This window comes from Microcebus murinus, chromosome 14, assembly GCF_040939455.1.
Source record: "Microcebus murinus isolate Inina chromosome 14, M.murinus_Inina_mat1.0, whole genome shotgun sequence".
NCBI classification, from domain to species: domain Eukaryota; kingdom Metazoa; phylum Chordata; class Mammalia; order Primates; family Cheirogaleidae; genus Microcebus; species Microcebus murinus.
This window is the reverse complement of record NC_134117.1, coordinates 26173305-26197475: the sequence shown is the minus strand read 5'-3', so window position 1 is coordinate 26197475 and position 24171 is coordinate 26173305. Positions and strand designations below refer to the sequence as shown.

The following is a 24171-nucleotide window of genomic DNA, read 5'->3' as shown; positions in this document are numbered from 1 at the left end:
TTGTAAGTTTGATCGATTGACTTTGCTGTTATCAGTGGATTACTTACGTGTACCATACATTCAGTGACGCTAAAAAGTTTGTCAAAATATGCATGTGTGTGGTCTGGATGGATTTATTTGTATTTACCAAGGGAAAAAGGCACGAAGTACTCTGTTTTCTTGAAGCAGCCATTTTTATCCAGAAAGTGTCCTGGGTCAAACCTCTCTGGGTTGGGAAACTCCTTGCAATCCAACAAGATCGAAGATAATGATGGCAATACAGTAGTGCCCTGGAATCGAGAAATGGAGAGTGCAGTGGCACTTTATTATGCTTAGTTTGGGTTCATAAACAAGTCGAACATGCTTGAGGACTGAGCACTTTTAAGCTTGCCTTATGAGTGATTTTCTCAAGTTATGGCTATTTTATACACACTATCATATAATACTTTTATCTAGTAGTAAGATGGTTCTCTGTGGGAAGATGTGCAATAACTTATTAATGTTGAAAACTTGGGTCTTGTAACCCATAGTGTCTAGATATGAGCTTTACTGGAATTGCTGCCTCAAATCAGAAGAGCCTGCTTTTGCACTATTTTTTTCTTTCTGGATTCAGGTGTGAATGAAAGAAAATGAGATCCAGAAACTTGGATTTATTGACTCAAACCCTCCCTTATAAAATGGGGCAGGGTAGCAATGAGAACAACAACAAACTTTCCTCCTTGCCTCATAAGATTTTTGTGAGGTGAGACTTAAATGACAAAATAATAATGATAACTACCACTTATATTGGACATTTCACATTTGTCTGACACTGAGCTTAGTTGTTTACAAATATCATTTAATTTTCATATTAAATATAGTAAATAGGTGCATTTTTTGTTCACATTATATAAATGAGAAAATTGAGGTTCAGAAAGAATAAATAGGCCAGGCACGGTGGCTCACACCTGTAACCCTAGCTTTTGAAAGGTTGAGGAGGATCCCTTGAGGCCAGGAGTTCAAGACCAACCTGGGCAAGAATGAGACTCCATCTCTACAAACAATAGAAAAATTAGCTGGGCATGGTGGCACGCACCTATAGTCCCAGCTATTTGGGAGGCTGAGGCAGGAGGATCACTTGAACCCAGGAGTTTGTGGTTGCAGTGAGCTATGATGACACCACTGCACTCTACCCTGGGCAACAGAGCAAGAATCTGTTTCCCAAAAAAAAGAAAGAAGGAAGAAGAAGAAGAAATTACTTGCCTAAGGTTATACTTTTGGGAAATGGCATAGTTAGAATTTGAACCAAATTCTATCTGATCATAAAGCACCCCTGTTTAAGTGAAAGTTTCCTTTTTCCATTTTTACTTTATTTTCTATTTCCTTAAACATTATTTGTACCATTATTGGAGCTGGTAATACATGCACATGGTATACAATACCAAAAAGTGTATACAAGGGTAAAAAGTGAAAATAAGCCTCCTTATACAGTGTACTCATCACCTTGTTATCTTCTTGATGTAATCATGTTACCAATTTATGATATATCATCTGGGAGATATCTTATGGATTAAAACACACACACACACACACACACACACACACACACAGCCCCCACTGTTTTCACAGAAATGGTATCATTCTATAGTGTTCTATAACTTAGTATTCTACTTTATATAAATATCAACTTTAACAGTCCTTTATTAATGGACATTCAGGGATTTTCTAGTCTTTAAATATCAAAAATATTGCTGCAATAAATATTCATATTTTGGGGAAAACACACACAAAGGATAAATTCCTAGTAGTGAAACTACTCTTCAAGTCTTATGTGTGTTTTGAATTTTGATAGATACTGCTACATTGCCTTCCATTGAGGTTTTACCAATTTGCACTATTAGAAAGAATATGGTTTTTTTTAAACATCCTGCCAACATATTAAAAGACAAATAAAAACATGTTCTTTTATAATTTTTATTTTCAATATATTTTATTTTGTGAGTATATTTTTACATGTTTAAAGAAATTTGCAATTACTTATAATTTGCAATTATTCAAATTTTAATTTTGTTTTCCTTGTGCTATATCTATTGGTTTGGGGGTTTGTTACTGACTGTAGGACTTCATTTTATTTTTCAGGAATTAATCTTTTGCTCTTATATGCTATGCAAAATTTTCTCTCAGTTTGCCATTTGTCTTTTTCATTTGTTTCCTTTTCTAGGCAGATTTTTATTATTTGCTTGTAACCAAATTCATCCATTTTTGAATTTATGGCCCTCTTGTTCCTCTTTTCTTTGGTCTATGTTAGAAAATCTTTTGTCACTCCGAAATTTAAAAAAAAAAATTGCTTTTATCCCTAGTGCTATTACAATTTAATATTCTATGTGCCCATATTTAAGCCACAAAGAATAAATTTTCTTGTAAGGTGTGAGGCAGGAATCTGTTATTTTTTTCCCTGGGAGTTTTCCAACCTCTATTAAATAATCCATATTTTCTCTCAAGGTTAAAGGCAAAAGGTCACCTTTATCATGTAGCAAGTTTCCATATATAATAAGGTTTATTTCTAGATTTTATTTGATCTGTCTGCTTATTCAAAAAGCTACAATATATTGCTTTAATAACCATGGCTTTCTATTATGTTTTAATATTTGGAAGGATTTGTCCTTGATTATTCTTTATTTTTAAATTTTCTTTTTTTTTTCTTTTAATTTCATTTTCTTTTTCTTTTTTTTATTTTTCAAAGTAGAGACCTGAAAATGAGTTTCTATTTTTAAATTTTCCATATTGAATTTGGGATCTGTTTAGTCCAGAAAAATATCTGATTGATATTTTCATTTAGATCTTATAAATGTATAGGTTGATTTTGGGATAACTTCTATCTTCCTACCCAAGGAAAGAATAAATCTTTTAATTTATTCAAAATTTTATATCTCTCATTAACATCTTAAAATTTTCTTTCTTTAAATATTTCAAGTCTTTAAAATTCTAAAATCTTACAAATTTCTCTTGGCATTGTCTTCTGAAAATGAAAAAAAAACAACAAAATAAAATCTTGCAAATTTGTTATGTTTATTCCCAAATATTTTATCCTTGCCATTTTTATTAATGAAAACTTTTCTTTATATTTTTAAAAATAGTTTTTATTTTTATATAGTTTTTATTTTATATAGCACCTGACTGATTTTTTTTTACTAATAAATTTGTACTCAACCACCGTATATTTCTTATTTTGCAATGGTGCTGCAGTTAATTTTCTTGTGTTTTCCAGGTACAATTATATCATCTACAAATTTTGCTTTCATCTTTTAAATTCTTTATCTCTTCCTACTTTTTTCTAATTCTAGTTGAATAATATCGGTAATGGTGGATAGCCTTATCTTATTACTGACATTAATGGAAATGCTTCCAGTCTTTCATCAATAAACATTATCTAGGAGATATATTTTTTTTGGCCAAATGAGGTATTCATCTATTCCTATTTTACTAAAGGTTAAAAAAAAATCAAGAATGGATGTTGAATATTATCAAAAGCATTTTCTGTACATGAGGTTATCGTGTGATTTCTTCTCCCCCCAAATTCGATTTATACTGTGAATTTTCTTAAGGTGGATTTCCAAGTGTTGAATCATTCCCATGTCCCTGATTATCTTCCTGTGTTAGTGGTGTAGTATTTTTAATATAATGCTGGACCGATGTGTTAATAAACTTTTGTGTTGATATTTTTAAGTAAGATAGGGAGTTGTTTCATTTTGCAGTAATTTGGTCAGGTTTGGCCCCTTTTCATCCTCCTCTCTGCTCTGGAGCTGTTTAAATGTAAAGCCCAAACCCTTAATCCCTGTGTAAGACTGACTGCATCCTAGTGTACATCTGTCAGGGATAGCAATGTCCCAAATGTCCTAGTAAAACTGATCCTGGGAGGAGAAGATTAAGATTAAAGGAGGTTACTGGGAATAGCAAGGGCCATAAACAAACAAACATACAAAAACCAGGAGGCGAGACTTTGCTTGATTACCCTAGAGCTGTAGGTATATTTTCCATCTCTTCCCCTCCCCCTCCTTTTTAAAATCCATCATGAAAAATTGGATTTTCATTCCCATGAGATTCTTTTTTTTTTTTTTTTTTTGAGACAGAGTCTCACTTTGTTGCCCAGGCTAGAGTGAGTGCCATGGCGTCAGCCTAGCTCACAGCAACCTCAAACTCCTGGGCTCAAGCGATCCTTCTGCCTCAGCCTCCCGAGTAGCTGGGACTATAGGCATGCACCACCATGCCCGGCTAATTTTTTCTCTATATATTTGTTGGTCAATTAATTTCTTTCTATTTATAGTAGAGACAGGGTCTCACTCTTGCCCAGGCTGGTTTTTGAACTCCTGACCTCGAGCAATCCGCCCGCCTCGGCCTCCCAGAGTGTTAGGATTACAGGCATGAGCCACTGCGCCCGGCCCCCATGAGATTCTTATTAATGGAAATCACTGCCCTCCCAAAACATTTGATATGAAATTGGGAAGGGGCCTTGGAAGCCCCAGGTCAGCCTCTCCCATTCTAGGAAGGCCGAGACAGGGTCCCAGAGGTGACAGTATGATCTGAAGGTGCACTGCAAGGCTGTGACAGATTTCAAACTCTGGGCGTGTGACCCTAGCCTCATGCTTTCTTTGACTCTCAATGTCCCTCTTGCACCACAGAACTGAGAAGCCCCTCATGGTCCCCACGCCAAGGTACCATGATGCCCCTTCTATCCCAGTCAGCGTTCTCAGACACATTTTACCTTGGGGATGATGTACTGTCTGAATTTTGTGTCCTGGGTCACAGCATGGGGCATATTAGAAGGAAGGAGGGTGATGTATCTTTGTATCTCATGCAACATGGCCTCTGTATAGGGCAGCTTCACCCTGTCCTTCATAGAGGGGATCAGGTTGCGTCCAATCACACGATCAATTTCTTCATGAACTTTGGCTGCAGAGACATGAATCATGAATGAGACCTGGAAATGCTCTAGAAATGCTTGTAATGTGCAACAGAAAGTGACCTAGAAAAGGCTCCCAAGGTCAAAGGCATGTTGTTAAGCAGGCCATTGCTCTGCTCCTGATGGGATTTCTATTCTCTGTTTTGCTGTAAACACCAAGGACTTTGCTGCAGGAAACACAAAGGCTGGGTCAGGTGTGTCCTCAGCCTCTTCCCTTAATTGGTTTGTTCTCCTATACGGGTGAGGAGACGATCTATGCGGCAGGGCTTATGGCCTATTCCCTGATTCCTGGCAATGCAGCTGTAGAAAGAAAATGCTTAATGTTCACTCTAGTGGGAGCATCTTCCTCGTCCACTTCACCTTCTCTCCTATGAGTTTTGTGGGAATGGTAAACACCATTTTTCTGAGCAATGTAAACACTGACTTCTTACAGCCCATGCTCGGAGAATATGCTTGAGATTATCCAGCTACTACAATTTCGTTTTTGAATTTCAATTCAAAACCATATCAGAGCTAAAAATCTGGGAAAATAGAAATCTGCAAGATGAGATAGCTTGTTTGAGGTCATGCGATCAGGCTCAGGATGAGAACCCTACGTGGAATCCATGTGCCCCTCATCCAATCAGGTCTTAGTCCTGGGTATCGCATCTCACATATAAGATTTGGCATTTAGAAGCTTCTCTCTGTTTTTAAACTTAAATGAAAGCTTTTGAGTTCTTAAAGGTCTCTTTTCCTCATCAGTACTATCAGACATAATTCTGATCTACAAAAGCAAAGCCACAACGAGTGGTCCTTTGCATGGTGTTTATGAAGCAGCTCAGAGAAAGTGAAGCATCATGGATGGCAGCATCATGAACCACACCCTCCTCCAGGCCAAGATCTCATCTTTTATTTGGTAGCTAGCAAATGTGCTGTACCTTCCACCTCTGGGTGCTTCAGTAGGAGCAGGAGCCCAAATCTCAGGGTGATACTGGTTGTCTCTGTCCCTGCTGTAAACAAACCACTTCCACAGACTGCCAAGTTCTCCAAGTTGAACTCAGACTCGGGGTTGAGTTTCTCCTGAGTAGGGTAAAGTTAATGGCTAAATAAGTTAGAGAGAAGGCAATGGCTTATCAAAACTCCACAGTCACACCCCTTCACTATAAATAAGACTCATTTTGCACACTGTAGAATGGGGAATAAAAAAATCAGCCATTGAGTTGAATGGGTTCAAATCCTAGGTTAACCAATGCACAGGTGTGTGCACTTGGCAAGTTACTTGATCTCCTTTCTCAGTTTCATCACTTGTAAAACTGGGACCAAACCCAGAACATATCCATAGGGTTATTACAAATATTAAAAAAGTTAATGGAGGGGAAGCTCTTAGAACAAGGCCTCACATATACAACTACTTGATGAATGTTCTCTTATTCTAGTTAATGAAACAAACTAGATGGTAAGCTCTATGTGACACAATGCAGAGAAGCTCACTGGTTCATGACTGGTCTGTTTCTATCACGTACACAGATATTGACACTCCCAGCCCCACCCACTTTCATATAACACTCACCATTATTAATAGCATTTCTGATATGAAGACTGTACTTGTAGAGTTGGACATTTTGACTCACAATTTTTTTACATGGGATCTACCACACGTGTAGAAAATAAATTGATCCAGGACTTAAAAATGGTGAGTTAGCTTTCTATTTTAAAACGACTTTATCAAAGAATAGGGATTGTCTTCTTTTGTTGTCATCAAAACAGTAAATGCGCTTAGAATTTGTTGAATAAATGAATGTTTAATGATATAAAATGAATCAAGTTAATAACAGCTCCCATATTTCACTATATTTAAATACTTTCTATTGCTGATTGCTTTTTGGTAGGCTTTTAATACCACTGTTTTTTTTGTTTTTTTTTTTTTTTTTTTGAGACAGAGTCTCGCTTTGTTGTCCAGGCTAGAGTGAGTGCCGTGGCGTCAGCCTAGCTCACAGCAACCTCAAACTCCTGGGCTCGAGCGATCCTTCTGCCTCAGCCTCCCGAGTAGCTGGGACTACAGGCATGCGCCACCATGCCCGGCTAATTTTTTTATATACATATCAGTTGGCCAATTAATTTCTTTTCTATTTTATAGTAGAGACGGGGTCTTGCTCTTGCTCAGGCTGGTTTTGAACTCCTGACCTTGAGCAATCCGCCCGCCTCGGCCTCCCAGAGAGCTAGGATTACAGGCATGAGCCACCGCGCCGGGCCAATACCACTGTTTTTTAAATTTGAGGATAGTATGAGGCTACTTGTATTAAAAATTTATAAAGAAATATTTTTGAAGCTCTGAATTAAGTTTTTCTTCACTCAATTTCTTTATGCCAGGTTCCTCCTGCTCATTTCAAAATGGGATGATTTCTGCACATGAAAGTCCAAATTCTTAAGCACATTATCAATTCCTACCTATAGTCCTTCCTGCCTTTATCTAGAGTGAAGAATACTGAGCATTTAAAATAACTGCCTCATGGCCAGGCACATGCCTATAATCCTGTAAGCACTCTGGGAGGCTGAGGCCGGAGGATTGCTTGAGGTTGGGAGTTTGAGACAAGCCTGAGCAAGAGCGAGATCCCCATCTCTACTAAAAATAGAAAAAATTAGTCAGGCATGGTGGCGCACACCTGTAGTCCCAGCTACTCAGGAGGCTGAGGCAGGAGGATCGCCTGAGCCCAGGAGTCTGAGGTTACTGTGAGGTAGGCTGATGCCAAAGCACTCTAGCCCAGGCAACAGAATGAAACTCTGTCTCATTCATAAATAAATAAATAAAATAAAATAACTCCCTCACAACAAAAAGTCCAACTGGATATTATAAAAATCTTTGATGGTGAAGAGAGTTGAGGAGAAAATAGAAGTATCAATATATATTTTATTTATGTTCTGTGTAATCTAAGTAGGTTGGTCTCTACCATTCTATTTAACTCTTAAATTAAATAGAATTTAATTGTTAATACAACCCAGATCTCTTATGTAGTAAGGTTATAGAGATTTAATATTAAAATAGGATAGAATAAAACTTGCAGGAAAGTAGGGACACTTCAGAAGTTTCTACCCACATTCTATTGATAGTTATCTTACAGGAAACTAGAAGTGGAGAGGAAGAGAAGTAGGAATGGTTTGAAATTCAGACATTGTGTATCAGCTTTCTATTTGTTCTTTCCGCCAGCCTAGTCCAGTGGATCTCAAGGCTTTGTTATGCATGATAACAACCATCCAGGGTCCTCTCTCAGTGTCCCCTGAACTGATGAATGGCACTGACTTCTGTCCAGTTAGGCAAGCAAGGGATGTAGCACCTCATCTCTTGCATTTCCCAACTTACCACCAACACTGTTAATTTTGCCTCCTGTATCTCTCTCTCATATCTATTCCCTTCTTTACTTCCGCCACCAGAGCTGATGGCCAGCATCTCTTCCTTGGACACTCAATAGCCTCATGTGGAAGATGCTGGGTGTCCTGCCCAGGTCCTTTTACTGGCTCAGGTCAACCATCTCCCAGTTGCTGTGGCTCACACCTACAAGTTGCTCCGGAAGAGTTCCTTGGGGCATGGTGCCACGTTGCCAGGAGATGCCTGAGAGTTGTTGGCTCTCAACACCTCCACCACTGGGGTGCCTGTTGCTAGTGGCTTATGGGTGCAGGGGACAAAAGCCCAGCTCCCTTGCCTCAGGACATGGCAAACTGCGGTGTAATTTATACTCTAGAGCCTCCTGTAGGATCAGGTGGAGACTAGATTACACGAACCCACATTTGTGTTTATCTTTTCCCCCTTCCCTGTCCTGTTTCTCTCATTCACATACGTACAAGTTTCTCCTGATGTGCTATCTTCATAAATCACCTTCATGTGAATGCCTGTTTTACGCTTTGCAACTAGGAAACCTGATCTAAGATAACTCCTAGCTGCTCTCTATGAATCCATAATTGATCTCTCCAATCTGTCTTCCACATCACAAATATCATCATTCCTTATACAATGCTGAGACCCTGCAGAAAATTTCCATTGATTTTAGGATAGAAAGGAAGCTGAGTGCCGTGGCCTCCCAGGCCCTGCTGCCCTGGCTTTCCTCCCATGCTCACCCCTCAAGCACGCTGCCTTCCTTTCTCTCCCTCCTATTCCCAAGTCTCCTTCTGCCTCAGGGCCTTTGCACATCTCGTTCTCCTGCTTGGTTTATTTTTCTCTACCATCTTCACATTGATAATCCCTATTCATCCTTCAGTTCTTAGCACCATTTATTGCTTATGCAGGGATGGACCCCATGGGCCTTGGGTTAGAAGCCCCTCCCTGGCTCACATTAGTTCCTGCCACATTCTCCCAGAGCGGCTTGTACTTCTCCTCTTAGCATGTCATTGTTACCACTTGTTTTAATGATCTTTGTGCTAGACTATAAGCTCCATTAAGACAAGGTTTATATTGCTATAAATTAGTAAATTTATTCAAAACCTTTTTATGTGCACCCTTAATAGTCTAGACCTCATGCTAGTTGCTGGTAATATAAGGTATGGAAAATGCACAGTGCCCCAGCCCTCTGGGAGTATATAGTACAGTAGAAAATATAGAAATAAATTAAATAAATACTTCACTAAGCAGTGACAAGTGCTATGAAAGAAAATTACAGGGTATTATCTGACTCATCATTTTATCCCCAAGCAAGTCTGATACACAGTGGGTACTAAATAAAAATTTTGAATGATTGAATTAATAACCTGGCTATGTTTTTTATTTCTCTTTTCCAGAGAAACATCTAGTCCTCTAAGAGTCCATCAGAATGAATAGGATATTTTGATGTATCTCCTTGGTAAGTAGTATGATTTTTAAATGCCTCTACTGATTCCAGGGAAATCTGTGAGAAGTAAAAGGAACATCAACATGGCCTTATACATGCTTTCTAAGGGAACCAGGCCTCAGAGAGCTTAAGAAGACTAAACAGGTTACTATTAATTGCTTGATATAATTGGCATATTTATGATGAAATTGAATGGTATTTTTCTTTAATTTATATATATTTGGGGGACCTTTACATAAACAGTGTGAATTTTAAAGGCCTCAAAAAAGTATTTTCAGATTTTGAGTTGTTACCTGTGTTTAAACATTAAATATTTCTTTCCTGTCTTGTTGGAGTTCTTTGTTCAGCAGCATTCTGAGGACTGGTGGCTGTGCTATAGTTGTTATTCAGTATGTTCAATACCACTCATGGTTAATGCTTTAGAATCCTTTATCCAGTGCCAATTTCAAAAGCCAAAATTGTTTCTATGTGAAGACACAATCAGTTTTTTATAGTGTATTGGTCTAAGACACATTATCTGGGAAGGCACTGTAGCAAAAATGGCTGGCTATGTAAGTGTAAATGGTCTGCACAGAACATGCATGTGTTTTATCCACCCCCAGATAAATATATATTCAGAAACATACCACCTGTGTATATATGTGTATGTATATGTGTATATATATAATATACATATATCACATAGCTCATCTTAAATATGTACTGAGAAATTTAAATGCTAATTAATGTTCAAGGGTAGGAAGTAATAGAAATACAAAGAAAAAAAGCCTTTGGGCTATTTTTGAATTTCCATTATTAATAACAGCAATGTACTCCATTGCCATAAACTGCCAAAGCACCAAGAATTACCTATGTGGCGTGATTCTGCTTTCACACACTTTTGTGGAGTGATAAAATACTGTATCAGGGAAGACTCTGTACCTGCTCCATCTTGCTGAGGAAGCAATCGATGAAGTCCCGAGGGTTATTAGGGTCCCAGGACTCTTGATGTTCCTTCACTTTTTCCAGAATAAAATATTTAAGATCATTAAGTCTTTTTGAGAATACTCTGTGCTTTCCAGGGAGATACTTTATGAGTGTTGGCCACAAATTGTAAGTCTAAAAATGAAAACAAGACAAAACAAAAATACATCAGAAATTCAGTTTGTGAGGAGACCAAGTTTCTGAGTGGAGAGCCTAAGGTCTGTGCTGTGTGGCCAGGCAGAATCCCTCCCTCCAGTCCGCAAGTGGAGAAGGGAGAATGATTGTCACATGCAGAAGAGCAGCCCCTTCCATCTCCTTGATGTCCCCCCTTGGCCATCCCCAGCATCGCAGAGGGGACACTGTGCTCAGGGCCTTCAAAGAAACATAAGCAACTGGGAATGCTCTGGCTTCTTCCTCTGTGAGTAAATCCATAGGGGCAAACCGAGGGCAAACTTTCACGGATGCTGGGCAAAGTGACAGTGCACTCATTCACTCAACATGCAGGGAGGGAAGGGGACAGTGCTCGTGTTGGCACTTGGTTTGTAGGGTAGGTCAGGGCAGCTCAGGGCAGCTCACAGCCCTTTGCTCTGCCTGCAGACGACCAGTGGGCCATGAGATCAACCACGAATGCAGATACCGCTGTGGCCTCACCTGGATCCAACGAGAGTTTACTTCCTTAAAATTTTCATTTAACAAATCCATCAGAAAGAGGAATGTCTCATTCTTGTACTGGAAATGCTCATTGAAGAGGATGGAGCAGATCACGTTGCAGGTTGCGCAGGCAAGGACGAACGTGGGGTCAACGGGCTGCGCTGATGTGAGAAAAGAACAGCTCTACTGTTGCATTAGGATTTCAAGACCTGGGCCTCCCCCCCAATCAGATTTGTACATACAGTTCGTTTTCCTCTAAACTTCCCCAAATTAGGACATAAGCATCTTGTAATAACACTATTAATAATCATATGTATATATATTATATAATGATACTATTATAATTAGTAATATGTATAAGTATTATGTTATAGCATATGATATTATATGCTATATAGTATTGTACTATACTATTAATAATGTATATTATTACATGAATGCTATTAATATAGCAGTATTAATAGCAACAAGTAATATTATGGAGCATTTACGATATGTTGGATACTATGTAAATGTGCATACTATGTCATCTTCATTCTGAGGTTTGATTTTTAGCCCCACTTTTCAGATGAGGAAAATGCGTCTTAGAAAAGTTAAGTAATTTGTCCAAATTTACACATCTAGTAAGGACTGAAGTTGGGAAATGAAAGCAGACAGAGGATTTCAGTGTCCTGACTTAGAGCTTTGGAGACTGTTTTCTTCTCATCCCCTTCCTCCTAGCCCCCTCCCTGATGAAGAGTGCAGATGATGGGCCACAGTGACTCCCCAGGGAGGGGCAGGGATTGGGCACTGTGTGCAGGAAGTCCACTCGCCCCAGGGCACAGTCAAGGGAATTCACACTCTGTCTTCCTGAACTCCTCCACCAGACACCGGGCTTCTTCTTGCACCCTCTCCTCCATGCTTCTCTTCCCCATTCCAAAGTTCCTCAGGATCATGAGGGAGAAGCGTCGCATCTGCTTCCACCTCTCTCCATTACTGAAAAGGAGCCCTAGAAAAGAAGCAAAGAACAGGAAAGTATTTGTATCATACAGTCCAGCTTTCCCTAAAGCTGCCCGCCTATGTCCATCCTGAATGGTTTCCAGTGCCCCTTATCAGTGATTAACAGCTTGCAATACGAAAGCACATGTTCTGTAGTTTGGATCAAAATTTTTGTCATTAAAAAATAAAATCCAAGCTCTCTGGTCAACAGGAGGCAGAAATGGTATAATTGGACAAGGAATTGTTGGCAGGTGCAGAATATTCTCAAGTACAGAGGGTCCTCTGCCTGGTTTTGTTAAAGATAGTCAAAACAGGCCAGTCACAGTGGCTCACACCTGTAATCCTAGCACTCTGGGAGGCCAGGGTGGGAGGACCGCTTGAGCTCAGGAGTTCAAAGTTGCAGTGAGATATGACTGTATCGCTGCACTCCAGCCTGGGCAATAGAGCGAGACCCTGTCTCTAAAAAAATAAATAAATAAAAATAATATTTTAATTTTCATTTAGTTAAAAATATGTTTTAATTTCCATGCACCTTCCTCTTTAACCCAGGGTTATTTAGAAGTATCTTGTTTAACTTCTAAATACTTGGGGATTTTCCTGATAGCTTTCTGTTATTGATTTCTACTTTTAGTCAATTATGATTTGATAACATAGTTTATATGAAATCTATTCTTTCAAATTTGTTAAGGTTTTTTGTGACTCAGAGTATGATCTGTCCTTGTGAATTTTCCATTTACACTTGAGAAGAATGAGTATTCTGCCTTTGCTTCTGCTGGGCCTTTAGCATGGAGGTTTAGCTAATCTAGCCTGCAGTTTGCCTGGATTTGAAGTTTGTTACCTCTGGTTACTCTCAGTGCATCTCAGACTTGGATTTCCTATAGTGAGACCTTGCTTTTGTGTCCCCACTTGGCTTTGGGTATTCCCTTTGCACTGTTTACTGAAGAGAGACTGTCCTTTGCATCTCTTCCAGCTGTATTCCATTGTTGTTTTATTTTTTTATCTCTTATTTTTCTAAATATAAGCAGGAATACAAAATCTATTGTTATTTTTAATCGAGGCTTTTTAGTGTAATGGAGCGGTAGTAAGAAGAAGAGGGGTGCTCTCTTTCTCATTAACCCTCAAACTCACGCAGGTAATGTGAACCAAGGCCTCAGGGGTTGTGGCCTCCCCAAGTGTCCCTGCCCCTTCTCCAGAGGTAACGCTGGACACAAGGCCTGTCACTGCCTCTCCCCTAGTGCAGCAGATTTCTATCCAAACCCTCAGGCTAGAGTTTTTCTGTCCTTTGTCCTGCAGATTAAGCCTTTTGCCTCTTAAGGCAGGTGGGGGAGATGTCTCTGCATGGACTTAGAGGAGTCCCTGCCATGGCCAATGTTCCCCCCAACAAGCAGCACCATAAGCTTCCTCAGGACTGTGCCTGAGGGTCCCTGTGGGTATCTGGTAGTGTACTGGAAGAAAAGCCTGCAGGAGGGGGCAAACCTCCTCATGTTCCCTCACGTTTGTGGCTCTCCCCAGAGCTTCACTGTACTTGCTAGCCCCCACTTGGCTGTTCATTAAACATTTCCCGTCTAATCACCTTCTAAGGTGCTGGGGTGGCATTTGTCCCAGCCGAGCAAATGTTCCAGCCCTCTATCTCATTGTAGGCTCTTGTCATTCCTAGTTTCTAGGTTACATGCTTGCTCTGAAACCTCAGGTCTCTGATGAGTTTAGGAAAATTTGTTAATTTACTGTTTTATATATATATATTTTGTATAAGCGGACAATGCTCTTCTAGCTTTTTACTTCTCCAAACTCAAACTGGAAGTCCTCAAATTGTACTTATCATAACACTCATAAATATTAAATATTTTCTGCCAGTGGAAAGAATATTTTATCCAAATGTAATAGCAATTGGGTACAGAGACAGACATACACACAGAGAGGATGTCATATGAACATGAAGGCAGAGTTCATGGTGATGCACCTACAAGCCAAAGAACCCCAAAGATTGCCAGAAAACCACCAGAATCCAGGGCAGAAGCATGGAACAGATTCTCCCTCACAGCTGCATAAGGAACCAACCCTGCAGACACCTTGATCTGAGACTTCTAGCCTCCCCAACTGTGAGACAATAAAGTTCTGCTGTGCTAAGCCACCAAATGGCAGCCCTAACATAGAAGGAAAACCAAACTAGCAATGAATAGTTCTCTTTTGTTATCTTCCAGAATGGAAAGTTTAGGGGAAGGAAGAGCTGAATTATCTGTTCCCATTACATGCAAGTAAGGAACACTAACAAGAATTTTATAGAAAGTTTAGAAACCAATTTTCTCAGAGTTACAAAATTGCAAGTTTTAGACCAATAATATTTTCCCTTTTCAGCTCAATCCAGCCCAGCAGACTCTCAGGGTTAAAAATTAATTTAAAAGGTCACACAGAGACAATGTAATCAAACTGTTTAGCAAAAGGGGAGGTAGCAGAGGGAAGGCTTAGTTAGTTGCTGCTTCTTTTTGAATTCATTTTTATTTTTCTTAAACTCAGTGGTGAGAATTGGTTGCTTCTTTAGTTGAACAAATGTACCTTGATCTTATAAGACAGACCAAAAATCACTTCTCTTGTAGCACTCAGCACACTGCATTATATTTAATTAATGATTCATAAATATGCTTTGAAAGAATTTAGTTTCTATTTTCCTGCAATATGCACTTATTTTAATTGGTTTGGAGGAGACTTTCAGGCTAACCTAACTTTTGATTTTGTGATATTTAATACATATAAAGCAATAAATATAATACATAAGTTTTGAAACATAATAAAATGAATTATCTGTAAACCTGTTATCCAACAAAAGAGCTAGAACATGACTAGTACCATTGTAGCTCCCTGTGCATCACCTCCCAGATCCAACTCTCTCTTCTCCATTCCCTAATAAACAGGCTGTCATTGAAAACAGTCTTTTTTTTTTTTTTGAGACAGGGTCTTGCTCCATCGTCACCCAGGCTAGAGTGCAGTGGTGTGGTCATAGTGTGGAGAAAAATCTAACCTGCCATTCTGCTTATGTAAACTCCGCTAGCTCAGCCCTACTCCCTTCCCCCGCCGGCGCCACTCTGTAACTTCTCGAAAACTGCTTGCCGTTAGTCCTTGGAACCTATTGACCAAGATTAGAAGTTCCTGATATTAGCCCATCTGGTACATGTTTGTGCAAGGTCAAAGCCCATGGAATTTCCCCCCACCCTGTGATCCCTAGCCACCTGCGTGTGGTTTCTGCCTATAAAAATCCTAAGGAAAAAAAGGCCAGCGCGGCAGCTTCCCTAGCTCGCTTGCCCCTGCGCTGCGCTGGAAAATAAATCCTCCTCTTGCTTTTGCATCAAGTCTCTGGACTCTGAGTCTTTTTTTAGGCGGTCTTTTTTTAGGCAGTCGTCTCTCCCCCACATGGGCTGTACATTTCTGCGGCCTAACAATAGCTCACTGCAACCTTGAATTCCTAGGCTCAAGCGATCCTCTTACCTCAGCCTCCCGAGTCGCTGAGACTACAGGTGTATGCCATTGTGCCTGGCTGAAAACACAGTCATTTCTTTGGCTGCCATTATGCCACTGTCTCCTGTGTACACTGGGAAACTACACCCCAACCATGGTTTTTCCAGCTCTCTACACCCTAAGATCTCTAGGTAACAATTCTCACTTCAAAAGCTTCTCAGATTGTTTTTAGCTCAGTTATATTCACAGAATTGACTTACAGGGAACTTTGAGTCTGTTTTTGATGTTCATATCTCAGTGGAGCTATCAGAGCATCTGTCATATAGTAAAAAAATTGTCTGATCTTTGTCCATAGTTCATGGGAGCTTTAAAACCCTTGGAATTTCCTGAGTGTTACAAGTGTCTTTGGATCATAGAGGACCACAAGGCTAACAAGGTGACTTGCGGTGAGTCCCTAGATAGTTTTACAATAGGGGGTAGCCATGCCGGAAAATCCAACTGTGTGTTTAGAGGGTTGGGGCTTTGAGCCAGGTGATATCAGCCTAAACTCTTGGTCTTCAGGGAGTAGAGGGGGCTGAAGATTGAGTTCATTCACACGGCCAATGAATTAATCAATCAAAAACTGGGCACTGAGGCTCAGGCAAGCTCATTGATGGGCCAAGAGGGTAACACGTTCCAATTCCTAGGCAAAGTATATAGAACTCTGCTTTGGGGAGTCTCCCAGACCTCACCCTATATGTTTTTTCATTTGTATCCCTTATATAATAAAACTCTATTTATAAGTTTACCACTTTTTTGAGTTCTGTGAGTTGTTCTAACAAATTATGGGACCTGAGGGAGTAATGGGAAACCCTGATTTTTAGTCAGTTGGTCAGAAATGTGGGTGATCTGGGGATAGTCTCGCTGGGTACCATGTCTTTAACCTAGGGAGTCTGTGCTAACTCTGGGCAGTTAGTGTCAGAATTACATTGCAGTACTGTAGTTGCTTCGTGCAGAACAGACACTCATTAAGTTAGTTAACCAGAATTTTTTGCTAAATATTCAGGTGCCAAAGAAAATTAACCTGTATTTTGAGTCAAACCATACCATATCCTTTCTGGGTATCATCAATAATTGGAAAACTTCCTCTGCCAAGGAATTCATCACCCTTATCCATCAGAGCTTCCTTCACCGCTTCATATCCATGTAAGACCACAGTAGGCCAGGGTCCAAAGTACAGGGTATAAACAGGGCCGTACTCTTTGGCCAACTGGAAGAGATGCAAGCACCTGCGTAAGAGCTATTGTGAAATCTGTTGGAGGCTTCGGGAGAGAATAAGTCATAATTTTACACTTGGCTTAGCCTTTGCTCCATCAATTCCGTTTTAAGAATTCAACCTGAGGTATCATCATGGACCATTCTTTCCTTCATTTACATATGCAATCATTCAAATACTTACCGAGCATCTTTGCAGTGTCTTTGCATCAGACCCTGTGCACAGCCCAGGATCCCTCAAGGGACATAAAGTCTAGTGAAAGTGGCGGGAATAAACAGCCAAACTATGATTGCAATACAAATTGAACATAATTCTACAAAGTGATAGAGTATATTGTGTTGGATGACAAAGGCAGAACTTAATAAAAGAGAGAAGTCAGAAAAGGAGTCTGTGCAGAGGTGATATCACAACTTACCTGAACAGAAACCTGCACAGGAACCAGTACCGGGGTAGGAAAACCTGGACTGTAATTGAAAAATTGCTGGAGGCTCAGGGTGAATAAGTCTAAGAGTTAAAAACTCCAGAAGGGCCCAGTCTTGGGAGGAGGAGCACATTTTTGTGAGTTTTACCTCCAGGAGCTCTATCAGGTTCTCACAGTATACTGGAGAAAAATCCCCTCAGGCTTCTGGCAGGGAGAGGGAGAAAGTAACCATTGTGAAATAGACTAGAGCATTCCCTTCTTCTTAACAATGTCTGCCCTCAAGAGAATATATTTTACCAGAGCCTAACCAATTAGGGTTTTATCAGCGCCTGACCAACCCCAAGGAAGGGAAATACCCAACTTCAGCCCTCTCTAGCCTTCCACGTGAAGGAAGGAAAATACTCCATTTCAGCTCTCTCCAGCCATTCTGTCCTTCTAATGGGTGGGGGGACTGAGAAGCACTTGTGAAGTTCACTGCCTATGGCTATAGGCACACTCAAAGACTGAGACACAGCCAGCACAGTGGCTCATGCCTATAATCCCAGCGTTTTAGGAAGCCAAGGTGGGAGGATCACTTGAGCCCAGGAGTTTGAGGCCAGCCTGGGCAACACAGTAAGACCCTGTATCGAAAAAAATAGAAAAATTAGCTGAGCATGGTGGCATATGCCTTTAATCCCAGCACTTTGGGAGGCCCAGATGGGAGGATTGCTTGAGGCCAGGAGTTTGAGCCCAGCCTAGACAACATAGTGAAACCCAATTTATACAAAAAATAAAAATAAAAATAATTAGCCAGGCATGGTGGTGCACACCTGTAATCCCAGCTACTCAGGAGGCTGAGGCAGGAGGATCGCTTGCACCCGGGAATTCAAGGTTACAGTGAGCTATTACTGTACCACTGTACTCTAGCCTGAGTGACAGAGAGAGACCCTGTCTCCAAAAATACAAAAGATTGAGCCATAATCATAGAATTGCAGAACGCTTACTCCATGTCCCCCACCCACCTCACCACACGTCCCTAATGGCTTATTTACCAGAGTTCCTTTTACCCAGTAAATCATGTCTAGCTTTCAACAAAAAATTATAAGGCAATAAAAAGCAAAAAATATGGTTTGAAGAGTTTGAGAAAGCACCAGAACCACACTCAGATATGGCAGAAATATTGGAATTATCAGACCATAAATTTAAAACAACTATAATTACTGTGTGAAGGGATCTAATGGAAAAAACAGATGACATGTAAGAACAGATGGGTAATGAAAGCAGAGAGAGAGAGAAATACTAATAAAGAATCAAAAAGAAATGTTAGAGCTCAAAAACACAGTAACAGAAACAAAGAATGTCTTTGATGGGCTCAAGAGTAGACTGGGCATGGCTGAGGAAAGAATCTCTGAGCTTGAGGATGTTATCAATAGAAACATCCAAAACTGAAAAGCAAAGAGAAAAATTCTGGGGAAAAAAGGGACATTACATTAACAAGAAAGAAAAATCACATAATCATATCAGTAGATACAAAAAAAGCACTTGAAAAAAATCCAACATCCATTCATGATAAAAACTTTCAGCAAATTAGGAATATAGGGGAACTTCTTCAAGTTGAAAAGAACATCTACAAAACCCCTCCACCTAACATCACACCTATTGGCGAGAAACTAGAAGTTTTCCTGCTAAGAATAGGAACAGGGCAGAGATATGCTCTCTCACCATTCCTTTTAACTGGAAGTCTTAGCTAATGCAATGAGACAAGAGGAAGAAATTAAAGGTATAGAGACTGAGAAGAAAGAAATAAAACTGTCTTTGCTCACAGATCATGATTGCCTATATAGAACATTTGAAAGAATCAAGCCATCCATAGTGGCCACACCTGTAATCTCAGCACTTTGGGAAGCTGAGGTGGGAGGATCACTTGAGGCCAGGAGTTTGAGACCAGCCTGGGCAACATAGCGAGATCCTGTTTCCACAAAAAGTTTAAAAAATTAGCTGGGCATGGTGGCACATGCATGTAGTTCCAGCTGCTTGGGAGGCAGAGGCAGGAGGATCACTAGAGCCCAGAAGTTTGAGGTAAGCTACAATGAAGCCTCTGCATTCTAGACTGGGCAACAGAGCAAGACCCTGTTTCAAAAACAAACAAAAAAACCACTCTTGGTTGCAGGATACAAGGTTAATTTACAAAAGTAATCACTTTCCTATATGCCAGCAATGAAAAAGTAGAATTTGAAATTAAAAACACAATACTATTTACATTAGCACCTCCAAAATGAAATACTTAGGTACAAATATAACAAAATATGTACAACATCTATGTGAAGAAAACTACAAAACTGACAAAGGAATTCAAAGAAGAACAAAATAAATGGAGAGATATTTCATGCTCATGGGTAGAAAGACTCAATATTGTCAAGATGTTAGTTCTTTCCAATTTCATCTATAGACTTAATGAATTCCAATCAAAATCATAGCAAGTTATTTTACAGATATCAACAAACTGATTGTAAAGTTTATGTAAAGAAGGAAAAGACACAGAATAGCCAACACAATATTGAAGGAGAACAAAGTTGGAAGACTAACACTATCCAGCTTCAAGACTTACTATAAAGCAAGGGTAATCAATAGATCAATGAAAAGAATAGAGAGCTCAGAAATAGACTCACATAAATATATTCAACTAATCTTTGACAAAGGAGCAAAAGCAATACAATGGATGAAAGAGTTTTTTAACAAATAGTGGTGGAAAAACTGGACATACACATGTAATAAAATGAATATAGACACAGACCTTACACCTTTCATAAATATTAACTCAAACAGGATCATAGACCTAATTGTAAACTATATTGCAAAACTATAAAAAGTCCTAGAAAACAGGAAAACATCCAGGTGACCTTGCATATGACAATTACTTTTTTTTTATTTTAGCATATTATGGGGGTACAAGTGTTAAGGTTACTTATATTGCCCATGTCCCCCTCCCCCCGACAATGACTTCTTAGATGCAATACAATAGAAGGGCATGATCCATGAAAGCAATAATTGATAAACTTCATTAAAATTAAAAACTTCTGCTCTGTGAAAAGCACTGTCAAGAAGATAAGAAGACAAGCCACAGATTAGGAGAAAAATCTTTGCAAATGACATATCTGATAAAGAATCAGATATGTTATCCAAAATATACAAAGAACCCTTAAAATTCAACAATGAGAAAATGCACAGCCCAGTTTAAAAAAGGGCAAAAGACCTGAAGAGATACTTTACCAAAAAAGATATATGGATGGTGCTATAATTTGAATGTTCCCTCCAAAAATCATGCTGAAATTTAATTGCCATTGTAGCAGTGTCAAGAGGTGGGACCTTTAAGAGATGAGGAAGAGGGCTAGTTATCATGGGGTGAGTTCATGATAAAAAGATGAAGCACAGTTCTTGCTTGCTATGTCTTGCATGCGTGTTTCCTGGCCACAGGATGTCTTCCACCACAGTATGATGCAGTAAGAAGGCCTTCACTAGATGTGATGCCCCTCCCAACCTTGAACTTCCCAGCCTCCAGAGCTGTGAGGCAAATAAACTTCTTTTCTTTATGAATTACCCAGTCTGTGGTATTCTGTAATAGTAGCAGAAAATGGTTTAAGACAGTGGCAAATATGCATATGAAAAGATACTCCACATCATATATTGTTAGGAAATTGCAAATTAAAACAACAATGAGCTACCATGTCTATTAGAGTGTCCAAAATCTAAAACACAGACACGACCTAATGCTGGCAAGGACGTGGAGCAGCAGAAACTCTCATTCATTGCTGGTGGGAACACAAAAAATGATACACTTTGGAAGCATATCACTTCCAAATGAAGCATTTTGGAAGACAGTTGGGCAGTTTCTTATAAAACTAAGCATACTTCCACCATATGATCCAGCAATTGCACTTCTATGTGTGTGTGCCCAAAGGAGTTACAACTTATGTTCACACAAAAACCTGCACATGGATATTTATAGCAGATTTATAATTTCCCAAATTTGGAAGCAACCAAGATGTTCTTTGGTAGGTAAATGAATAAACTATGGTATATCCAAATAATAGCATATTATTCAGTGCTAAAAAGAAATGGGCTACTAAATCATGAAAAGAAAATGAAAGAAGTCAATGTGAAAGGGCCACATACTGTATGAGTCCAACATATAAAATTCTGGAATAGATAAAACTATGAAGACAGCAAAAAGATCAGGGGTTGCCAGGGACCAGGGGGCAGGGAGAAATGAATAAACAGAGTACAGGGGATTTTCAGGGCAGTGAAACCATTCTGTTTGATAATATAGTGGTAGATACAACAGTGGTAGATACATTTTTCCAAAGCCACAGAATGTACAACACCATGAGTGAACCCCAGTGTAAACTATGGGCTCTGGGTGATGTTGACGTGTCAGTGTAGGTTCATCAATTTTAACAAATGTACCACTGTGGTGTGGGACGTCAATAGTGGGGTAGGTTGTACATATGTAGGGGCAAGAGGTTTATGAGAACTCTGTATTTTCTGATTTTTGCTGTGTGCCTAATGCTGCTCTAAATAATAGTCTATTTTTAAAAAGTTACTTCTAATTTTTTTTCCCCACAGCATTTATAATAGTTAAATGCTATATATATCTTACAGGTTGAGCACCTTTACTCCCCAAATCTGAAATCTGAATTGCTACAAAATTCAAAACTTTCTGAGTGCTGACATGATGCTACAAGTGGAAAATTTCACACCTGACCTCATATGAGTCACACTCACACTCAAAATGCAGTCAAAACTTCATTTCAAGCACAAAATTGTTAAAAATATTGTATAAAATTACCTTCAGGATATATGTGTAAGGTGCATATGAAACATAAATAAATTTTGTGATCATACTTGGGACCCATTCCTAACATGTCATTACATATATGCAAATATTCCAAAATACGAAAAAAATCCAAAATTAGAAATACTTCTGGTCTCAAACAATTTGGAGAAGGGATAGTCAACCTGCACTGACTTGTTTTGGTTTTGTCTGACTCTCATTACAAGAATTCTATAAGTTATGCAAGGGCAGGGTTCTTTTTTTTTTTTTTCCTCTTCTGCTCACTGCAGTATTTCCAGAGTCTAAAAGACATCTTGTCAAAAAGTATGGGCTCATTGAATGTTTATCTAATAAATTAGTGCTAAGGCTTATCATCAGAGAAATGTCCTGTATGGTTTCTTATGTCCTGGAGAATATGTTTTTGTACAGTGAATTTATGGAGACAATATCTTTTCCCGAAAGAGTATTTCCAAAGGTGTGAACGTCAGCCAGGGCCGCTGAGCTGGGCTGCATAAGAGCTGGTGGTTGGGAGGGGAGTGGGGACCCCTCTCTACGAGAGTCACAAAGCTTCCCATGGGGAAAAAAAAAAGCTTCCCATGGGGGAAAAAAAAAGCTTCCCATGGATTATTTAGTGTAAAATAATAGTAATAATATAAAAGGACATTTATTACATTTTCAGATTTCCTGGGCTTGCCTTTTGGTGTTATATGCTGGGGGAATTGGAAACCTTTCAATTAAAACATGTTCTGATCCTAGAATTTTCTCATTCACTAGAATATAACCAATATCTCAAGGCAGGTCAACACCCCTCACTACCTGCCCTAAAATGCTCCCATCCAGAAAGGAAGAGGATATCTGTCTTGTAATAGAAGAAATAAACACCCACAAGTATCTCCAAGATGAGTAGAACCAAGAAAGATTGAGGTGAGACTGCCGGCCCACAGTGGTCTGAGATGCAGAGCCTGGAGATGATCAGCCCCAGAACCAAAGCCCCTTACCTTGGAGAGAGATGCAGGGATGTCCTTGGGGTTTAGCTGCAGCATATTCCCAATGATGGGAAGGGGAGTTGGGCCAGGAGGGAGCCTTCCCCCTATTTGACTTTTCTTCCACACCAAAAGGAAAATCAGGCAAGTGACACAAATCACAAGAGCAAGAGTAGCGATTTTTAGCAACTCCATTTCAGTCCTTGATGTAAGCAACTGTCTGGATTGCTTGCTAGAAAGCAAAGGCTTGTGCAGGGTGTGTACCTTGCTGGGCAAAGGCTGGTCTGAGTTCTTCAACTTGAAAAAAAAAAATTGGAAGAGGTTTTGAGTTTGTTTACTTTGCTGAAGCTTGATATTAAGAAGGGTTTATATTTTTCCTCCCTCTTCTTCAGATAATCTGCAAATTTCTCTCTTTGATTTTCTAAGCATCTCCATTACATATACTTTTTTGTCTCAGCACATATAAATCTTCCTTTTTTTTTTTTAGCTTTCTGAAACTGTTCACATAATTAACTTCACAAATCAGAAAAATAGAACATACATTCTGAAATCTGATTTGGAAAAACACCACTGTCAGAGTTATCCTCCTCAAACATTATTTTTATCATGTCTTTCCATCAGTTGAAAGTCTACATCAAAAGACAAATGGATAAACAAAATGTAATGTATACATACAATGGAATATTATTCACCCCTAAGAAGAGATGAAATCCTAGTACATGGTAAAGCATGGATGAACCTTGAAAACACTGTGCTATGTGGAATAAGCCAGATCAAAAAAAGGACAAATATTCTATGATTCCACTTATATGAGGAATAGGCAATTCATAGACACAGAAAGTAGAATTTTAGAGGTAGGTTACTAGGGGTTGGGAGGGGGAGGGGATGGGAAGTTACTGTTTAATAGGTACAGAGTTTCTGTTTGGGATGTTGAAAAAATTCTGGA

The 24171-nt window shown here is 39.4% G+C and overlaps 1 protein-coding gene across 1 annotated transcript in view; it reads right to left on the bottom strand.

The window, feature by feature from the left end:
- Window positions 1-23584, bottom strand: part of CYP2C23 (cytochrome P450 family 2 subfamily C member 23) — a 28088-nt gene extending 4504 nt beyond the window's left edge. The window contains exons 1-8 of the mRNA XM_012768391.3: window positions 23241-23584; window positions 16843-17005; window positions 12167-12316; window positions 11329-11489; window positions 10636-10812; window positions 5836-5977; window positions 4721-4908; window positions 128-269 (exon numbers count right to left, since the gene is read on the bottom strand). Of these exons, the coding sequence (XP_012623845.1) occupies window positions 128-269; window positions 4721-4908; window positions 5836-5977; window positions 10636-10812; window positions 11329-11489; window positions 12167-12316; window positions 16843-17005; window positions 23241-23420 (1303 nt within the window). The 5' untranslated portion in view covers window positions 23421-23584. The remainder of the gene's footprint in view (window positions 1-127; window positions 270-4720; window positions 4909-5835; window positions 5978-10635; window positions 10813-11328; window positions 11490-12166; window positions 12317-16842; window positions 17006-23240) is intronic.
- Between the last annotated feature and the right edge of the window lie 587 nt (window positions 23585-24171).